General features: G+C 39.3%; 1 protein-coding gene across 3 annotated transcripts; it reads left to right on the plus strand.

The window, feature by feature from the left end:
• The first annotated feature begins 2,903 nt into the window (after nucleotides 1–2,903).
• On the plus strand, nucleotides 2,904–20,526 carry gdpd2 (glycerophosphodiester phosphodiesterase domain containing 2). 3 transcript variants are annotated; one of them, XM_049586072.1, is made up of 17 exons: nucleotides 2,951–3,065; nucleotides 5,467–5,604; nucleotides 5,742–5,987; nucleotides 8,016–8,119; nucleotides 8,267–8,360; nucleotides 8,632–8,691; nucleotides 9,422–9,520; nucleotides 9,659–9,752; nucleotides 10,064–10,209; nucleotides 13,285–13,367; nucleotides 14,822–14,984; nucleotides 15,092–15,295; nucleotides 15,385–15,533; nucleotides 18,289–18,436; nucleotides 19,617–19,699; nucleotides 19,800–19,828; nucleotides 20,070–20,526. In XM_049586072.1, exons 3-17 carry the CDS (start codon nucleotides 5,898–5,900, stop codon nucleotides 20,129–20,131), a joined length of 1,608 nt encoding a protein of 535 aa, XP_049442029.1. In that variant the 5' UTR covers nucleotides 2,951–3,065; nucleotides 5,467–5,604; nucleotides 5,742–5,897; the 3' UTR covers nucleotides 20,132–20,526. The 3 variants fall into 3 exon arrangements, with proteins under 3 accessions (XP_049442030.1, XP_049442028.1, XP_049442029.1); XM_049586073.1 differs by lacking the exon at nucleotides 5,467–5,604 and having other exon boundaries at nucleotides 2,904–3,065; nucleotides 20,012–20,526; XM_049586071.1 differs by lacking the exon at nucleotides 5,467–5,604 and having other exon boundaries at nucleotides 2,904–3,065.
• Nucleotides 20,527–20,581: the final 55 nt, after the last annotated feature.

Genomic DNA, 20,581 nt, shown 5'->3' on the forward strand with positions numbered 1-20,581 from the left:
TGCACTGCTTCAACACAAAGCAATACAAAGTAAATCAGAGGTGATGTTTGCTGTAATGGTGCTTTGACGAGGAGGTTTCATGTCTCTGCACGTTTTAAGACAGCGGTTCGACAAAGAAAAACACTACTGACTTGCAGGTATGTAAAGTGCATACCTGACACATTCACAAATCTAAGACAGTATGGAAAACTACGGGGAAATAAGCAGTAATGTAAATCATGCATATTAAATGAACCAAATGCATTTATTGTCCCTCTCCTTAAACAACTTCCAGGAGTTCCAGCTGCAAAGTGGTGCTACAGGAATCTATCTATTACTAAATATAATATGACTATTTTATATTATGTAGGACTTTCATTCTGACTCTGCAGTAGAAGAAGTACTCGGATCTTTCACTTACGTAAAGTAAAAATACCACAATGAAAAAGACTCTGTCACAAGTCCTGCACTATGCCAATGTCAAGGATCTTTCAAATTCTATGGAGGACTGAGTCCTTCTGTCAGGGAAATTTCAAGGATGCATGTGTGTACCCACAATTCTTTGCACACGATTTGTTTGAAGTGAAGATGGGGCCTCTTCAATGAAATCAGCGTCAGTGGAGCTCGGCAGGATTTAGATAAATACGTCATTAATTTGGATTAATATCTCAAGGAGTTTTATCATACAAGCATGAAAAAAAACGGACAGAAACTTCCTAATTTACACTTTCCAATGTGTCCACTGCTGAATAATGAGCTTTTTAAAATAATGTGATTAAGATAGGCTAAAAGTTAAAAGTTTTTACATTAAACATGTACAACAGTGATGGCTACTGTAGAAACATGGTGGTGCAACGTGGCAGACTCTGTGGATGACGACCCACTTTCTGTGTAGATATAAACAATTCATTCTAAGATAACAAACACACAACAATTATTATTTTCAGGTAATACAATATAGGTGATGTAATAAGAAAATATTCTCATTATAGTCTATTCCATTCCTGCCAGTATATCACCCTATCATAACACACTGGACCTTTAAACCATAGTATTGTGAATCTTTAAAGTAACTTGTAACTAATATTGTCAAATAAATGTAGTGGAGTAGAAGAATAAAGAGCATAAAACGGAAACACTAAAAGGAAGTACCTCAAAAGTAGCCTTCTAGGTTCATACCGCCCACCCACCTAACGTTAGCTTCTTACACTTACCTGCTGTCTGGCTGTCAAGTTATTTGACGTCACGTGAACCCCGAAACTCCTGTGTCGTTATCATGTCAAAACAACAAAAGCTCTCCGGTGTCCACGCAACGACCACGATACTACTGAGAAGAGTGGACGTGGAGAGAAAGACGTGAAATCAGCAGAAGGAGAGCTCGTTAAGTTAGCTGTTAGCTGTTAGCAGCTAGCTATCCAACTGCTCGCGGCGGTTGCATTGATTTACATTATGAAGCGTTCACGCTCTATTAAGTAAAAATGAGTATTGTGTGGAGGTGAATCATAACATTCTCATGAGGTGTTCGATGTAATCATGTAAAATGTAGCTTTTGACGAGAAACTTGAATGAGTCAAGCTGTTCGAAGGATATTTTTTTGATATTTTCACAGCACTATAAAACGGATCTTAGAGAGGGACTAGTGATGTATCATATATACAGTAAAAAGGCTTTTTGCTTATTTTTTTAAAAGATGTTTTTCATGTAAAGGAAGGTTACATTAAAGGTTGTTTCATGAATGTGTATTATTGAATTTGTGCTCATTCAAAGGTATTGTATTGAATGACTTATTGACTTATGACCCCCTTCTTTTTTTTGCAGCGTAGACTTTTGTGTTTCCTGCTACAAAAGATGAATAAATAACTACAAAAAACTATTGGCGAAATTGTGATTTTAAACATTGGCATCGGTATTGGCCCAGAATTTTAAAATCAGTGCATCCCTAGTTCAATTAGAAACTTAATTTATACATTTTTATTATTATTTTTACAATGTTGTATATTATTTTGTTGTTTATTCTTCTGAACAACTTTTTTTTTTATTGATTATTGATTTATAACACATGCACAACATGTTAATGAAAGCAAATTAGCACGTATTATTTTGTTTTTTATTAGGTAGGTAGTTTATGTGCATTTTGTTAAATAGTATGCAATACTGTTGGGCTGCAGGGGGTATGGGACTCGCCCTAATCCTGCTTTCAGCACCAAATGTGTTAGGGCCAGCACTGGGTGGGGCTAATTTCAGTTACTTTACATACTTGCTGGGTAACTTGTGACTCTCCACCCTGGGATCAAGTCTTATCTTAACCTATAACAACATCTTCAGGCTATTTATTGTTTATTCTTTGCATGTTTTAGGATACTAGTCACAGTGGAGTGGAAATATAAAGTATGGACCTCAAACAGTGTTTGAGTAAATAGACTCACGTGCCAGCAACAGAGCTCGCAAGCTGCAGCAGGAGAAAGCTTCGCGTGCACCACATCAGAGGAATGAAGGGTTTAAGTGCGCACGAGACAAATACCAGGTCTTTATTTTGACACATTTCAAAGCTGGATATGAATTTATATCGTTTTAATTAATTCATGGGCTCACTGGGATCATTCAATGAATGAATTAGGTATATATGAAGCTGTTTGCTCCATGCATGAGGTGAGAGGAATAATCATTAATTACTAAGCACCATTTAGAAAGTGGGTCACTTTGGACATTGCAGCTACATCCTACAATAAAATACCATGTGCACGAGCTGTGTCAAACCCTGAGGAGCGGGAGTATATTTTCTCTCTCCATGCTATCTGTTGCAGAGTACCTGTCAGTGAGCAGGTTCACTTTTCTTCCCGAGAGCTGCAGGTCTCACTTTGAAACATACCTGAGCTGAGTAGGCTACAACGGTGTGGATCCTCCCTCTCTGGTCGGGCTACACCCTTCCAACCCGGCACCCATTCATGTGAAACCATTCACATTCAGTCCACGGTCTCACACAAAGTTTAGAGGATGAGAGGGAAGCAGAGCAGAGAGCAGAGGCAAACGCAAACACAGCGTGGATCGGTGTGAGTACGGAGGGAAACGACACAGTGTGATTTATGGTGAGTGTGTTTTGGTTTATTAGATAGATAGATAGATAGATAGATAGATAGATAGATAGATAGATAGATAGACTCTTTTTCAGGAATGTTTTAAAAATGATAAGCAACCCACCTTCTTACTGTAAATTCCTAGTTTTGTGCTCTTGATGCAAAGAGTGAAAAGATTTATGAAGAAATGACAATTAAATACATAATCTGCTTTGACATTTTGGCTTTAAGCCGACAGGTTGATGTTAAATGGTCTGGTATCCATCTGGTCACATGGGAATCACACTAGAGCTCTCACTTCAACATCTCTTAGCATCAAGTGCTCAAGGTTACAGCTGTGGCATCATGGCAGGCTTTGCTATTTCAGGATGATAAACACAGCAAAGCAAAAAAAAAAAAAAAAAAAAAAAAGGAAAATAAAATTTAAAAATCGGCCTGAATACCCAACCAATGCCATTTCAAATCCTGTAGAGATTTACAGGAAAAAAGTCTGGGGGAAAACAGGACCAGGCCGTATGAAATTATGTATTCTGAGAGTCATTCTAATCAACAGTGACACCACTGTTATTGTTGTGCCAGTAATTAGGATAAAATTACAAGACAAGTGGGGGGGAAGCACATAATACACAATATGTAGGTGTAAATCGGGAGCAGTTTATTATGAGAAACTGGGACATTTTACAGTTGCTTTTATACTGTGTATAAGTGAAAATAATAAGAAATTAAATAAGAAGTTTGCAATAAAATGCATTATGCTACAATATAAAACAAAATATATACATAAATATAAAAATATAAGATGTGATGAAAACAAGAATATAAAATAAACATGGCAGGGATTGCGCAGGAGAGGTAAGAAACTCAAAGGGGCTTATGATGAAAACTTACCCTCCAGAATTTCAAATCTATCCTATTACAAATAATATTTCTCTCCTAAACATGAGAGTATAATAGACACATGCACATAACACATTAGCATAACTAATACATTAACAGTGTTTTTTCATATTAGATTCAAATGAGACTGATGATGGACAGAAGAGGGAAGTCAAAAGTAAGGTTGAAAGCAAAACTTGACGGCAAAGCAATTTCTGTAAATCAGGAAAGTCACAGCAGAGCGGCACGATCCTCATTCCAAGAAAAAGCAGAGTATCGACTACACGCATGAGGGTACGCATCAGGGAGAGAGAGAGAGTGTGCTATGATAGTTTTTACTATCCCCTTCATGTGTTTATCATTTCATAAGCATCAATCATTTAAGAAACCTTGATTGGGTATTTTATCTCTCATCAGTTTTATTGCAACAGTGCACCCGCTACATTTTTGCACCTAATTACAGTTTACATTGCCAAAGCAGCATAGAGAGATAACTGAAAAGTGTGTGAGCAGATTGGCAAGGTGTGTCTCCGTGTTATCGTTTAATCTGCCCAGCAATGCAGGTACCACTGTGTGCTGTGCCTTTATTTATGTTACCTTATCCACTGCATTAAAGTATACCCTAATACATGCTGATGTAGGATATTAGGTGCGCTTGTGTGTGAGTTGGCAAATGAGACTGACATTGTTAGATAAATAAACAGTGATGTCCTCCAGCTAGACAGAGACATAAAAAGCCTCTGTTGTAAGGCACTCAACTGTGAAAAGGTATTTAATTGTTCTCTGATTGCAAGTGGGCCATTTTTAGTTTACTTTCTTTTGTCATCTTGTCACATGTTGACAGCGCGGTCGCTCTCACATTGTTATTACCCAACATTCGTCTCAGGTTTAAAACTTCCTCGTCAAGGCTCAGTTTGCTCAGTGAAACAAGGCGTCTATGTTTCACGCTGGCGACATTAACACCTGTCCAAACTTGCACATGTCAGATGATAATCTCCTAATTCTTTTTCAGAAATATATTACTTAATGCTCGGGTGTCATTTTATTCCAAGACTGAGTTTAAGAGTGTTAGTCGTAGTTTTAGCTGCTTGAGCTATGCAAAACTTGTGCCCTAACCTTGAACTTGCTAAATGCCCTGAAGGCTTTCACCGTGGAAACAAAATGAACAATCCAGGTGAGAAGTTAGCTGGCAAAACCCCCAAGTCAAATCAAGTTTGACAAGAAACTGTTGGTTGGAGAAAAGTCCTTTGACAACAGTCACCTTTATTGCTCAGTGTGCCTCTTCGGTGGGGGACAAACAGCATGGGTAAATTCCCACGTCCCATCTGGAAGCCTGTATCGAAACCTGGCGCAGCTGCAAATTTATATGCCCCAACATGTTTTCTAAAGGCCCTGTGTGCCCCATTCTCAGGCTACTGCAACAACAACAAATTGTGAGCAATCCAAACTTCTTTAAACTATTAAGTCATTATGTATGTCAAAATAGTGTCTTTAACTCCATCAGTATGTAAACTGTTTATTCTTTACTTACACACAGCTTGTTTCCTCCACCCCCCTCTCTGTGCATGGATGTGCCTGTCACTGAGGCTGTTTGTGCTGCAAATGCACCAATAGAGTGACTTCACTCTCAGGCCGCTCTGTTCACTCTTCTCAATACCCCATGGTGTGGGCCATTGTAAGTGCTGCCAGTGGCTGTACCCCCTTTTGCACACAGGCTCCATTGAGAGGGTTATTGAGCAGGGATTGCCTTAATACCCCCTCCCTCATTTGCTTTCTGCCACAGTCGTCTTTTTTTTTCATTCTCTCCTACAGGTTTAGAGAGGTGAACGAGGTCGGGCATCCCCTCAGTGTTCTGAGAAAGAGCTATCTGGGCTTCCTCCTTCCTCCTGCGGGCCGTCCTGTATCACGTGTCCAGACTGCATTCAACAGGATCTACACGTCCTACACTGTGAATGAGGAGGAGAAGTGATGCCTCAAGATAGCTGTTGCAGATTTTGCAGCAGGGGGTTATATAGCTGCAACTGGAAGCACCGAAGTGAAACTAATAATAGGAGAAAAGTGAGTGTTTTTTCGCCACATTATATCTATATATATATATATATGTATCCTGTTCGTGTCCCGTAAGATTCTAAAGCCAAACCCTGTACTTTTTTTCCTAAACCTAGCCGTGTGCTTTTGTTGCCTAAACCCAACCACGTGTGTGTGTGTGTGTTGTTGGGGGGAAAAAAGGCCTCAATTCACGTTGATGTACTGACGCAGTGCGTTTATTTTGGAAGAGACTGTATGTAAACGGTAAATTTCCTATGAAAACGGAAGTGTATTTTGAAAGAAGACAATGCATGCAACAGACAGAACTTGACACAATGTTCCAGAACGACAACAACCAATGCACCCAGGGAACCTCTCACACGACCATGACCAAACATCGATATGTGACGAGGTTGGCGTGAGAATGTGTTGTACATACAGTAGATGTCAGTCAGCACGCCCCCAGTTTGGAGAAGCAGGCTGGAGTTTGACGCTGAAGCTAAGTAATGTGCTGCTGTGGATGGAGGCAGCAACAAAACATATTTTAGCCACCTAAAAAAGTCCCACATAAACAAGGCAATATCATTTAAAGTGTAAGCTTTATATGCACTACTTTACCTTTCCGTCAGAGAGCCTGACACTATGGTGAAGTGATTTACGGTTTCAGTTCCCCATCTATGCTCTCGTCAAAGCCACCAGACTCCATTGAGAAAAACAGTAATTTTAGCTTCCTGAAGAGGGGAGCTGCTGCTCCACCATTGCCTTGATCAGTAAGTTAGTTTGTGTTAAATTGTGACTTTGGTGAATCTGAACTAACGGTTTTAAGCGCCGAAGTCACACAATAACACAAACTAACTAACTGTACAAGGCAGTGGTAGACCAGCAGCTCCTGTGTTCAGCTGTGTTAAATTCCTGTTTTTCTCAGTGGAATCTGGCTTTGAAGAGAGCGACAACGCAGCTGCATCAGCCTCTCAATATAGCACACTCAAACTTCAACGGATTTTCTTAGGTGGCTCAAAGAGGTTTTGTTGCTGAACCCTCCACAGCAGTACATTGATACATGTAGCTTCCATGTTGGACTGCAGCCTGTTTCTCCAAACTGGCAGCGCACAGACTGACATCTACTGTTTGTAATATACTGTCTATGGATAAGTATCTCATACGTACCCACTTCAGAAAATCTGAACTATCCCTTTAATCTGCAAAGTAACTAGTAACTAAAGCTGTCAAATAAATGTAGCAGAGTAAAAAGTACAATACATTAATACATTTCCTTTTGACTAAAGTGGAGTAAAAGTAGTATGAAACACTGAAGAACAATGTACTTAGTTACTTCCCACCACTGCCATCAGGGAGTTAAGATAAGTTTTAGATGTTAGTTTCCCTCAGTGCTGCTCTGTACTGCACAGTAGTGTGTGACGTTCATGAAATAACTGCTCTAACTGACTTAATCTATTTCAGGTTCCTTCCACTTCAACGGAGCATAACCTTTACAAATCCCTGTAAAGAGGGATTAACATTCCATCAGACTGGATTCAGAAATCTAAAATATTGATGATGAACAGTGCTGCTATGAAACTCCCGTGCCTTAAATGCATCTTAAATTAAAGCGTTCACACACTTTTAGAAGAGACGAGGTGTGCAAATGAGATGATGATGATGATGAAATGTGTGCCAAGAACAATAAGTAAACTCACAACAGGCCTTAACAGGTTTGTTTTGGATCTATCTGGAACAGGATTATAAAAGGGGGGGGGCTATAATTTTGAACAAGTATGAGAGGGTGGAGGTGTGCTGTTGATGGTGCAAGACCATGAAGAGCCTGTTTGTGGTGAGTTGTCACAACACACACTGCAGGCCGCAAAACCAAGTATGAAAAATTTTGGAATTGTTCCATCATCTTTTCAGATCAAATCCCCTGTGGAATCCATGCACACACACACTTTGACTGACACACACACACACAGCATACCAAAAGATCTTTACTACTAATTATTACTAGTGTCGAAAACTTAAAAAAAAAAAAGAATATTATCTTACATATTGTTTGCTTTTTAGTGTGCATGCTGCTGGTTCTCAGTGGTCACTCTGGTGTCCCTGCTCTCCCTGTGCTGGCTCTACATCTGTCTGGTTACTTTTAATGACCGAGAGGATGTTAACTGGTGAGTGATCACAAACACACTGACAAATGACCCACATTGAATCTGACACAAAAGAGAATCCTCTCTTTTCTTTCCTTGTCTTCTCCTCCTTTATTGGTGACCTTTATTCTGCTAACCTTGTGCTGCCCTCCTTTGTTCCATTATCAGGAAGGGCTTCGCAAAACTGAAGCGATGGGTGAACTGGTTCATGGTGCTTGTCGTCATTTCGGCAGTGATAACCAGCTACTGCGTCCTGCTGCTGGTGAGAACATAGTGTTGTTACTATGGTGTTCATTGAAGTGACGATGGAGTGATTGTAGAAGATTGTACCTTAATGTCATGGGAGTGGTTAATTACTGGGACAAGACTGAATGTTTAAAAAAGAAGTATAAAAGCTGTTGTTTAGCCTTGCAGCACCAGATATTATGGAAACTTCAAAAAGATGTTTGTTTTTAATGAAGTATTCTTCAGCCATACAGTAAGAACCCAGCATTATAATTTCATGTTCTATAATCTAACATGTTTCATTACAGCTCTTTGCACTCTTCCAAGTTGCCTTAAGGGAACCGCTCAACTTACACTGGCTGCACAAGGTATTGTGTACATTAAAGGTGGAGTCAGTGACTCCTGAGATAGATTATTGATATTTGAACTCAACACCCAACAAAGACACCCCTCCCGTCAGTGTTCCTTCAGAAACTTCCAAGCTTTCTCTTTACAGTGAACTCACTCCAAGCAGCAGCCAAGTGCAGCTTGCTGGTATACTTATATTTTCTGCAGTCACATCACAGAAGTCACAGGAGCCTGTCTAATGATTGGAGTATTCACTGAAAGATAAACTATTCCCAACTTTTAGTTTGGCTAAACTGTGACGCAGTATCAAACTTACTTCAGAGTGCTAGCAGAGGTTTGAAGAGGAGTTTTAAAAAGCGGAGATCTGTACTTTTTGAAAAGCAGAGCCAGCACTTTGTCATATACCTGTTGTCTTTTACGGTCTAAAAAGTGTGGCCAGATTTGGTCAGGATATGCTTCTTGTACGAGCACAAATGCCCCCTTTGTTGATTGGCTGGAATGGTGCTGTGTAGCTCAGATTGAGCCACTTTACTCATTACCCATTTACACATTCAGGGCACACACACAGATTGGACAGCTAGCAGGATGCAAGGGTATATTTGCTAAATTTGACACACTGTGTATGGGATTACTAGAATCACTGACTGTACCTTTAACTGTCCCACATATATTTTTTTCAAATATGCATCATCTGGGGTTGTTCAAATTGTTGGATTGTTGGATGTCACATTTATTTTTTTCTCTGCATAGATCTTCTTATTTTTTGGTGCGTTATTCATCGCTCTCGGGATCACAGGAATTAGTCTCCAGTGGCGAGAAGAATGGCCAACGGTTTATCTCTCACTCCAGGTACGATGAGGATCTCGTGTCAAGGATCGGAGTGTTTGTAGGAATGATACTGAGAGTGTAAATGTCTGGGTTGTTTTTTTATACATGTATATCTATGTACATCATGTGTTTCTGATACATGTGTCGGCCTCTTGTCAGGCCACAGCTCCTTTCTTGCAGTTTGGTGCTGTTGGGGCGTTGACTCTGCTGAGCTTGTTCGTCTTCCAGGGCTTCCGTGTGGCCACGGGAAAATGTATGTCGCAGACGTCATTTAAGAGCACACACTGGCATAAGTCACATGAAACACAGAAAAAATGTATTTGAACAAAAGTTCTGTAATTTGCATGTTGCACAGAAATTTTCATGTGTCAATACCTGCAAAGAAAAAAGGATCCAAGGACTTGAAACGCACAAATGCTATTCGTGATACTCCCAGAGAACAAACGATGTTCTTTATTTACTCACACTTCTAAAGGGACTTGTGTACAGGTCCTCTGTTTAGACTCACAGCAGTGTAAACAGCTGAAGAGTGTTATTTTATTGTTCGATTCTTGTTCTCACCAGGGTCTAAGTTCCTGATCGCAGCGATGTTTGTAGCCGTGTCCACCGCCATCTTCCTGTGTCCCCTGATCATCCAGTCTCCTTGTTTGATAGAGCGGAGCAAGTTACCTGAAAAACCAAAGCTCATTGGTCACAGAGGCGCACCGATGGTGAGCATCCTGTTTTACTTGACAACACCCTAAAGGTACACATGGTCCACCTCGCATTGTGTTGCAAATCTTTTCAACTTCTTTTTTCAACTTTCTTTTCAACTTTGACTTTTGTCTCGCTGCCAGGTAAAACAGAACACACAGAGACTTAGGCACACAGACTAAGGTACATAAAACACGATAAAATACATAAAACATCAATACATCAAGTCACCACAAGACACCCAGAGTATTCACCGTGAAACTAATGATTTGCTGAGTCATCAACAGTATTTCACAATTTGATGGCCTGAGGAATAAAAGAATGATTCACCCTGTTTGACCTCTTTGGTAGTCCAAACCTTAAGCCTTTGAAATTACTTCCTTATGGAAAATGTGAGACAGATCAGGCAGTTTAACATGAATGACCTTACAGTACACCTTTTAAAAGAGCTGTCAGGGTTGACACATGGCATTTATAATAGAGGCTAGTAGTGCATGTAGACAAAGGAGGAAAGTTTAATGATCATTGAAAGGGACAGTTTGACATTTGGAGAAATCTACTATTTGCTTTGCTTCGAGTTAGATAAGAAGATCAACGCAACTCTGAAGGGAAATCACTGCTCCCCAACTCAAACAGAAACTTAACATGTCTTTATGTTTCAATTTTCAATGTAATGTTGTCATAACACTGTGGTTAACATGTGGTTGGGCTTAGGAAAGTATTGTTTTGGTTTAAAATACAGAATACAACGGTAAATGTCCAAAACTCTCGTTAAACAAGACTCGCTTTTGTCACTACAAACAAGTCTGGAAATGTCCCAAACTCTCGTCAAAAAACACTCACTGAATATGGCTGAAAATGTCCCAAATGCTTGCTAAACAAGACCTGCTTTTGTCGCTACAAACATGACTGAAATACCTCAAACTCATTAAAAAACACACGCTTTTGTTACTACAAACACAGCTGAAAATTTCCCAACCTCTCATTAAAAACACTCACTTTTGTCGCTACAAACATGGCTGGAAATGTCCCAAACTTCCGTTAAACAAGGCTCACTTTTGTTGCTACAAACATGGCAAAAAAAATCCCAAACTCTTATTAAATAACACATGCTTTTGTCACTATAAACACAGCTGAAAATGTCCCAAACTCTCATCAAAAAACACCCACTTTTGTCCCTACAAACACAGCTGAAAATTTCCCAACCTCTCGTTAAAAAACACCCACTTTTGTCGCCACCAACAAGGCTGGAAATGTCCCAAATTCTTGTTAAAAAACACTTACTTTTGTCGCCACCAGCAAGGCTGAAAATGTCCCAAACTCTCATTAAAAACACCCACTTTTATCACTACAAACAAGGCTGGAATTGTCCCAAACTCTCATTAAAAACACCCACTTTTGTCACTACCAACAAAGCTGGAAATGTCCCAAACTCTTGTTAAAAAAGACCAGCTTTTGTCACTACAAACACAGCTGAAAATTTCCCAACCTCTCGTTAAAAAACACTCACTTTTGTCGCCACCAACAAGGCTGGAAATGGCCCAAACTCTTGTTAAAAACACTTAATTTTGTCGCCACCAGCAAGGCTGAAAATGTCCCAAATTCTCATTAAAAACACCCACTTTTATCACTACAAACAAGACTGGAAATGTCCCAAACTCTTGTTAAAAAAGACCTGCTTTTGTCACTACAAACACAGCTGAAAATTTCCCAACCTCTTGTTAAAAAACACTCACTTTTGTCGCCACCAACAAGGCTGGAAATGTCCCAAACTCTCATTAAAAACACCCACTTTTGTCACTACAAACAAGGCTGGAAATGTCCCAAACTCTCATCAAAAAAACACCCGCTTTTGTCACTACAAACAAGGCTGGAAATGTCCCAAACTCTCATTAAAAACACCCGCTTTTGTCACTACCAACAAAGCTGGAAATGTCCCAAACTCTTGTTAAAAAAGACCTGCTTTTGTCGCTACACACATTGATGAAAATACCTCAAACTCTGTCAAAAAACATTCACTTTTGTCCTACAAATATGTTGGGAAATGTCTTCTGGTTAAACAAGGCCCAAGCTCTTGTTAAAAACACCTGCTTTATTCACTACAACTGGAACTGCCCTGAATTCTTGTTAAACAAGACCTGGTTTTGTTGCTACAATCACATCTGAACATGTCCCAAACTGTCATTAAAAAAGACATGCCTGTTGGTCTTGAACAATGGTCTGCTGCTGGCAGCTGTGTTGCCTAGGTGTCACACCATCCATCGTCCCTTCCTGCTCCTAATGACAAACTCATATACCTGTAATCTGAACTACATTATACTGTGCGTATGAAATGTAATCTATCCATGGTTTGCAGAAAGGTACAATGCCAACATTTTATTGCGGTGATGATGGCTGTGGTCCCAGTTAATAACAGTCTGGTACATAACCCCCATAGAATCACAATTTGTTGTTTTTAAACTCACAGTTTGAACAGACAAACAAGATTTAACATGATAAGCCTTACAGGTGCAGGCAAATGTGTTTCAGACTGAACCAGACTGGCTGCTTTCTCTTCCCTCAGTCTTGCAAAGCCAAACTAATCCTCTGCTGGCTGCAGCTTTATATTTAACGGACAGGTGTCAATCTTCTTGTCTAGCTGTTGGCAAGAAAAATTGACCGTACACAAGTGTATTTCCCAAAATGTCAAATTATTCCTTTATTTTGTAAAAAGAAAAAGGCACTGCTATAGTCCATGCAAATCCCATCATTCAGAGCATGTCATACAATACATAAGACTAAGTTTACAACATACTGCGTTGTGTTTACTGTTGTAAACACAACAGTAAACACAACGCAGTATGTTGTGTTGTGTTTACTGTTGTAATTTGTTAAATGACCATGCATTTCCATGTGTTGACATTACAGCATGCCTAGCTCAGGTGTGAACAAAATGTCCAGTCATGTGAGAGCCCCATATGCTACTCTGTCCTTGTTAGTTTGCTGTGCTCAATAAGCTCAATTTAACCCTGAGTACATGGAGTTGTGTGTGTTCACACAGCTTTAGGGTAGTTTGTGAGTGTGTCTCACCCATCTGTCCTCACTGTGTTCAGCTGGCCCCTGAGAACACCATGATGTCATTCAACAGGAGCATCGCGTGTGGCGTGACAGCCTTTGAGACAGACGTACAGGTCAGGTACGGTGAATTTCATGGATTACAGTGATTTCTACAGACCCAGAGAACTAACTGATGATAGTTAAATGTTGCTTGCCTCTCAAATGATCCATTCCTGCATAGACCACATTGGCACAGACAGGTACTTTGTGGAGTGTCTTAGGCTATGCCCCTTTTTGGGGGACTGAAAAGCAAAGATCCTATAGATGTCAATGCAATTTGATGTGTTTGAAGTATAATTTTGACAAGTTTGTATCCATTATTTCTTGTTAAACAAACTTTTGTTTTATAGACATGTCAAATAATTGGTTTGCAACCTTGTCTGAACTTGAGCCCTCCTCAAGGGCTAAATACCCAGCCAATAACCAGCCTAGTAGCCAACCGTTGGCTGAGCTGAGATTTGGTTGACAGTCTGATGCTGCTATAACAGTATGACTGTAACACAGCAGCCTTCAAGTCAAGCTAACGTTAGCTAGCCATCAGTAGCAACTGTCACCAGCATCATGTAGCGATGTTCCATGCTGACAGTAAATATTTACCCATCTTGTGCCTCAAATCTCAGTATGAAAGCCTCAGTTAATTCATTACACGATAGCCTTTTGGTGTTTTCCTGTTTTTCTTGTTGTGACAGTACGCTTCTTTCTCCCAAAAGAGGGCGTGGCCTTGGTGTTGATGCGATGCCAATCTGGTCTATAGCACATATATAGTTTAAAATGGTAACGGTGGCAAGTTACCACTCTTTTTTTTTTAAACAATGGGTCCTTGATTTTAAACAGAGGTAGACAAAAGCAAGTTTCTCTAATTGTAACACCAAGTTTTTCAATCGACAACTGTCTGACATTAGCTTCTATTGTAGAAAGCTAGCTAATTATCGTTAGCTTCGTGGCTGACTTATTTTGAAATAAGAGCCCTATATTAATGGCTGTGCACATGATATAATGCTAAAAGACTTTATGCTAAAGCTACAAGTCCCAGGCAAAAGTCTGCTTCCTCTTCAGCTGATAATCCATGTGCAAGACATGAATGTTAAGTATTAGCTTGAATGCCAACTTCCCGACATTAGCACAGAGCCGCATCCAGAACCACCTCCTTCACGGTGGGTTAATACTCAACAGTGGATATCCCAGTCCTGAAGGGGGCTTATGTTTTTGGTTTTGGGAGGTCAAAAAAAGGTGCCACACTCTTAACTCCTTGGATATCAGACAGCGCTTTTACAACAGCCCAGTGCACATGTCGAGAAATCCAAAGCTTGACACATCCGTCATGTCTAGTTAGGATTGCTACAGTAAGCTATGATTGGACAATCACTGTTCGGGGAAAGGGTGTTAGCAAATGATCAATTACTTTTATCTGGTTGTTAATGAATCCCAATGACTTATCTCAGCAGAGGACAAGGGTCAAAAATTACTTAATGCACCTTTAGACTGGGATGGTTTTGGCCTCACAGATGCTATTTTCATTGTTTTCTCCCCTAGTAAAGACAGAGTTCCCATCTTGATGCATGATCATAACTTTTCCGGGTTCTTGCTAAGAACGACAGACGTTAAAGAGAAGTTCCCCGACGCAGACTTCAGCTACAGCAGCAACCTGACCTGGGAAGAACTACAGAGTCTGAATGCAGGCGAATGGTTCCTAAAGGTGAGGGCTGTGCTTTGACACATGCTTGTCCACACACTCACTCACTAAAATTTAAGCATTATCATTCAGTTCACTACAGTTACAGTTACTATTATTTGCCTCTCCAGACAGATCCTTTCCACACAGTGTCCATGCTCTCCGAAGAGGAGAGGGAAACAGCCAGGAACCAGACCATACCGTCCTTACTCGAGCTCCTCGACCTCGCCAAGCAGCACAACATCTCAGTGATATTTGACCTATATAGTCCTGAGGAGAATGACACACTGGACACAGTCAACACTATTCTGAGTTCTGGCATCGACCCAGGCCTGGTAAATCTATTTCCAATCCCTCTGATGGAATTTATGATATCTCACGATAAGGCGTATTTTATTAAGGTGTTGTTTATTTCTTTTTATAGATCCTCTGGCTTCCTTCAGCAGAAAGAGAATATGTACATAAGACTGCTCCAGGCTTCACCCAGGTCTATAACAACGAAAGTGATTTGCCTATCGAAGGAGGTGGCCACTTGAATGTGAAATACAGCAAATTAAGTACAGAAGAAATCAGGTAAAGAAATAAATATAAATCAAAATATGATCATAATGCCTGGTTCCCAACAAGGGGTTGCCAAGGCTTCTTGGGGTGGGGGTCGTAATGCCATCTTGATTTTAAGGTTTGTAAGACAAATTTTTAAAGCTGTATCTCATATTTTCATTCATTTCTATGAAGAAAACTAAGTTGCAATTTTTAGAGTTTAGATTATAATTTAAGACAGGGTTCTTCTTTTTCAGGCCAAGGACCCCTTAGCTGAATACATATAGTGTACAAAATTCAAATCTGAATGATCCTGAAGTTTATTTCCTGAATGATAAGTCAGTTAATAACCTAACTTAGTTAATAAGTTAGGTTTCCTGTTATAGATAAGTGCTGCACAGTGATTTAGCAGCTAGCTCACATGATTGCACGAGGATTAATGGGTAACAGTTAGCATTGATCACTGATCATTAATGCTGTGTACTGTAAATTATTTTATATATATATGTATATATATATATATATATATGAAAAAGCAGATTTATCCTTTCTACTAACTAGAAGTTGGATTGGATAAATGTTGGATTTATGTTAATGTTTTATATTTTTTTGGAAAAAAACAACAACAACAAAACTTAAATTGAAACTTGAATTAAAAATTAAAAATACAAAGAAATGGTGCCCGTCCTGCAGTAACTCTGCGGACCCTGTAGAGTCAAGCAAAAAAATCTCACAGGATAAGGGCACAGTGAAGAGCTGAATACAAGCTACATTGACAGAGCCTTTACTCTCTACTGAACAGCCTTGTCCTGCATAAGAAAAGTGCGCAGTTAGTAAAACCACCAAAAAGCTAATACAGCAATGGCCAAGCGTCAGAGAGAAACCTCATCTCTAATGTAATATTCACAGTAAACAATCTGCTCAAAATTTATTCAAATTGCTGATTTTAGTGTGTTCATTATTTGGGTTAATTGTACAGTTTATCTGTCGTACTGTACTGAGCTGAAATATCCATAAAATATGTCACTTAGCAGGGGTTCTCAGTCTGCCTAATGATAGAAAAGCAAGCGGTCCTTTAGGGAAAAAGGAGGGAGCCATTGTGGCAGTGCCAGGAGGCATGCACAGTAGTGTGTTAATTAAAAGTGTGTGTGTGTGTGTGTGTGTGTAGCATGCTGAGACACAGTGCTGGTGCTGAATATAGAGGTGTAGACTCGGCCTCCAGGGAACGAGATTAAAATAATGTCCCAACCCAAGAGTGTTGTTCAATGGATAAGCGAACACACCTTTGTAAATTACCAAAGAAATACATGCAGTGTACCGACATGTTTGGAGAAAGTGCTGAAGTGCTGTATTCAGAGTTAAATCTACACACTGCGCCTGGACTACTGTCCTTGCCTTACGACACAGGCTTCTTCCACATGAAACTACTCACTGGGCAGCACAGGTTAGCAGCACTGTTCACACATAAACACATGTAATCTCACACCTTTTGATCACATTAGTTTGCTCAAAATGAAATGGTGTGTGCGGTACATGTGTGGCTGGGATCATGTTGCTTGTGATGGCAGGGTAGGTGCACTGTATGTATGTATTTTTTATCCCTGTCAGATGAACTACGTTATATGATTTGTATATTTCATTCATTATGGTATTCAAACAAATGCAAAAATGATCTAATACAATGGTTTCTGGCCTTTATCCTGTAGGGACCGCTTTTCTATCATTGGGTAAACTGATGACACCTGACTAAGTGACATATTTTATGGGTATTTCAGATTATAGTCAATGCATAACAATAACAGTACGTAACAAGTGGATTAATTTTGAGCAGATAATTTTCTGTGAATGTTACATTGAAGTTGAGTTTTCCCAATATTTTTAGAAACTTTTTTTTTTAATCTTTTTATTGACAGATCTTAAAATTATGGTGCAGGAGCAGTAAAAAGAAAAAGTAAAAGGACAAATATCCTTAACCAAAAACAAACCAGACCCAAAAACACACCCACACAAAGCAAAAAAATCAAATAAATGAAATATAAGGACACTATTCCTTAAATATATACAGAGAGGATGTACTAAAACTAAATCATAGGACATTTTGACATACAAACATATCAATTAATTCATGAATGGATCATAAATGATATTTTTAGAAACTTTTAATACAATTATCTGTTTTTCTTCTTACATATTTTTTTAAATAATTATGCATTCTTTAAAAAAGATCAGTGTTGTCTCTTCTCTGACGCTTGACCATAGTTCTTTTGGCTCTTTGATTGTTTGTGTTCAGGCCCTCACTGTGCCCTGATCCTGTGAGAGTTCTTTTAAGTCTAAAATCTAAAACAATAATCCACACTTTAAAAATAACAATTTCATTTAGTTTTCTTCATAGACATGAATGAAATGCTGAGATATAGGCCTACTGTTACTGTCCATCTTACACTCTTAAATCAAGAAGGCCTAACATCCTTCCATAAAACTTTGGCGACCCCTAGTGTGGGTCAGCACCCACAGGTTGGGAACCAGAACTGTAATAAGTAAATCATGCAATACTGACAAAAAAGATGGAGAAGACAACACCCACATACCCACAGGAGCATAATACAAACATTTACATGCAAATATAGGTGCATACTTACATATAGATAAAAACATACATAGTGTATGCAGATACACACCATATTTACTGTCCTGCTTTCCACAGATTCATGTCTTTCAATATGCTACATCTCTCTTTATTTATCTATGCAAAGATCTACATTTCAAACCCTGTGTTTGTATCTGCCAGGGATCATCGGAGCAGGAACGTTACAGTGAACCTGTGGGTGGTTAATGAGCGTTGGCTGTTCTCTCTGCTGTGGTGTGCGGGGGCCAGCTCTGTTACCACCAACTCCTGCCACCTCCTAAAAAAGATGGAGCAGCCTGACTGGGTCATGGTGAGCGATACAGTAGCGCGTGCTTTACCACCCTCTCTGTTCATTTCACTATCCGGCATCAAACACCATCAGTTGAAGACATGGGTGGATTATGAGACAGTGGGCCCCTGGGCACAGATATCCAAAAGGGCCCCCATCACCTCTCCTACACAGGAGCAATACACATAGTTTTTGCATCTCTTGGTCATTGTTATGCATTTTTTAGTGGTTTTGTGTCTCATGGTGGTCATTTTGTGTCTCCTTGAAGTTGTTTTGTGTCTTTATGTGGTCATTTTGTGTCTCATGGTGGTTGTTTTGTGTCTCCTTGTAGTTGTTTTGTGTCTTTTTGTCATTTGGGTCTTGTTAAAGTAATTTTGTGTCTTTTTGGTCATTTTGTGTCTCTTTGTAATAGTTTTGTGTCTCTTTGTGATTCTGTGTCTTTTTGTAGTCATTTGGGTCTCTTTAAAGTAATTTTGTGTCTTTCTGGTAATTTTGTAGTCATTTTGTGTCTTCTTGTGGTTGTTTTGAGTTTCATTTTGGTAATGTTGTGTCTTTTTGTTGCTGTCTGTCTCTGTGTAATTGTTTTGCGTCTCTTTGTGGTTGTTTTGTGTCTTTTTGTAGTTGTCTAGTTATCTCTAAGATAATTTTGTGTCTTTTTGGCTGTTCTTTGCATCTCTTTATGGTCATTTTGTGTCTTGTGGTGTTTTTGAGTTTCTTTTTAGTAATTTTGTGTCTTTTTTGTTGTTTTGTGTCCCCTTTGTAGTTGTGTTGTGTGTCCTTGTGGTTGTTTTGTGTCTTTTTGTCATCATTTGGGTCTCTTTAGGGTAATTTGGTGTCTTTATAGTCATTTTGTAGTCACTTTGTGTCTCTTTGTGGTTGTTTTGTGTCTTTTTGTAGTCATTTGGGTCTAGTTAAGGTAATTTTGTGTTGTTTCAGTTATTCTGTAGTCATTTTTGTGTCTACTTGTTATATCTCTTTGTGGTCTTTTTATGTCTCTTCCTAACTGGCACATGTTAAATTGAGTGACTGTTTTAAGTAAAGACCAAGAGGACTCTCTAACACTTGTGGCCCCTGGGCCTGCGCCCGGTAGGCCGTTCAGTAATCCACTCATGGTTAAAGTGCTCCTTTTGGAGCTGAAAAACTTGTATGAGTGTTTTTCAAAATATGTGATTGACCCTTTGGACATGTTTGTGCGTTACAGTCACGTCTTACATACACAATAATATGGATTGCAGTGGACATTACATCTATTCTGATAATGGCTGGACTCTACATCTGCCAGTGGTAAGCGGAGCAGATGTTTGCTGTGCATACATGTTGTATATAAATGTCTATGAAAGTGAACAGATTGACTCATTCACCTCCACCTCGCTGTCTCCACCAGGAAAACACATCACAGGAATCGCAGCAGAGGTACGTTTGGATTTGAATATCTTTACATGAGGTCTGCAGACAATGATTGTTTTCATTGTTGATTAATCTACTAAATTATTATTTGGGTTTGATGATGCTAACTCTGTTACTGAAATGGATGTGTTAGCATTTACAAATGTATTAATTCATGTGTTTTAATAACTTTATCGTGCCTTTACACAGGGACAGAGAATATTTCAGCCTGGAATGAAAAAGAACTGTTTCCCTTCTTACCCATCAGGTAGCTCACCAGACTCCAGCAGATTTTCTGCCCCGACCTACCGCCTTGTCAGCACTGACTGAATGGTTTGGACCTAAATCAGGAAGAGAGCAAGTTAATGTGAATAACCATACACTGTGTTTTCAAAGCCATGAAAAAATGAAAATGTTTTTTTTTCAAGAGGCACTGTGCCACTGGATGGCAGTTTAACTTTTTTATTTTTTGTATAAGTCTAACTGGTTAACTGGGTTTTAATCGTTCTTCTGTTGCTACTGAAAGTATGAAGCTTTTCTCTGATTGTATCTATGTGTAGATCTGCACTGGATTTCCTTTTGGCACTGTGTCATTTTATGTTGTTTCACTCTGTTGTTGTTTTTTCAGTTTATTACAATTTTTTTATTCATGGTGTCATCACTGCAGTTAAGATGTGTGTCTACTGTAACCTGAGCCAAGAGCATTACAACTATTTTCTACACTGTCTTGTGTCTGTGTATTTAATCCTCAACTAAAGAAAAGAATAATGACTGGCCAGC

This window comes from Epinephelus fuscoguttatus, linkage group LG9 (genome assembly GCF_011397635.1).
Source record: "Epinephelus fuscoguttatus linkage group LG9, E.fuscoguttatus.final_Chr_v1".
NCBI classification, from domain to species: domain Eukaryota; kingdom Metazoa; phylum Chordata; class Actinopteri; order Perciformes; family Serranidae; genus Epinephelus; species Epinephelus fuscoguttatus.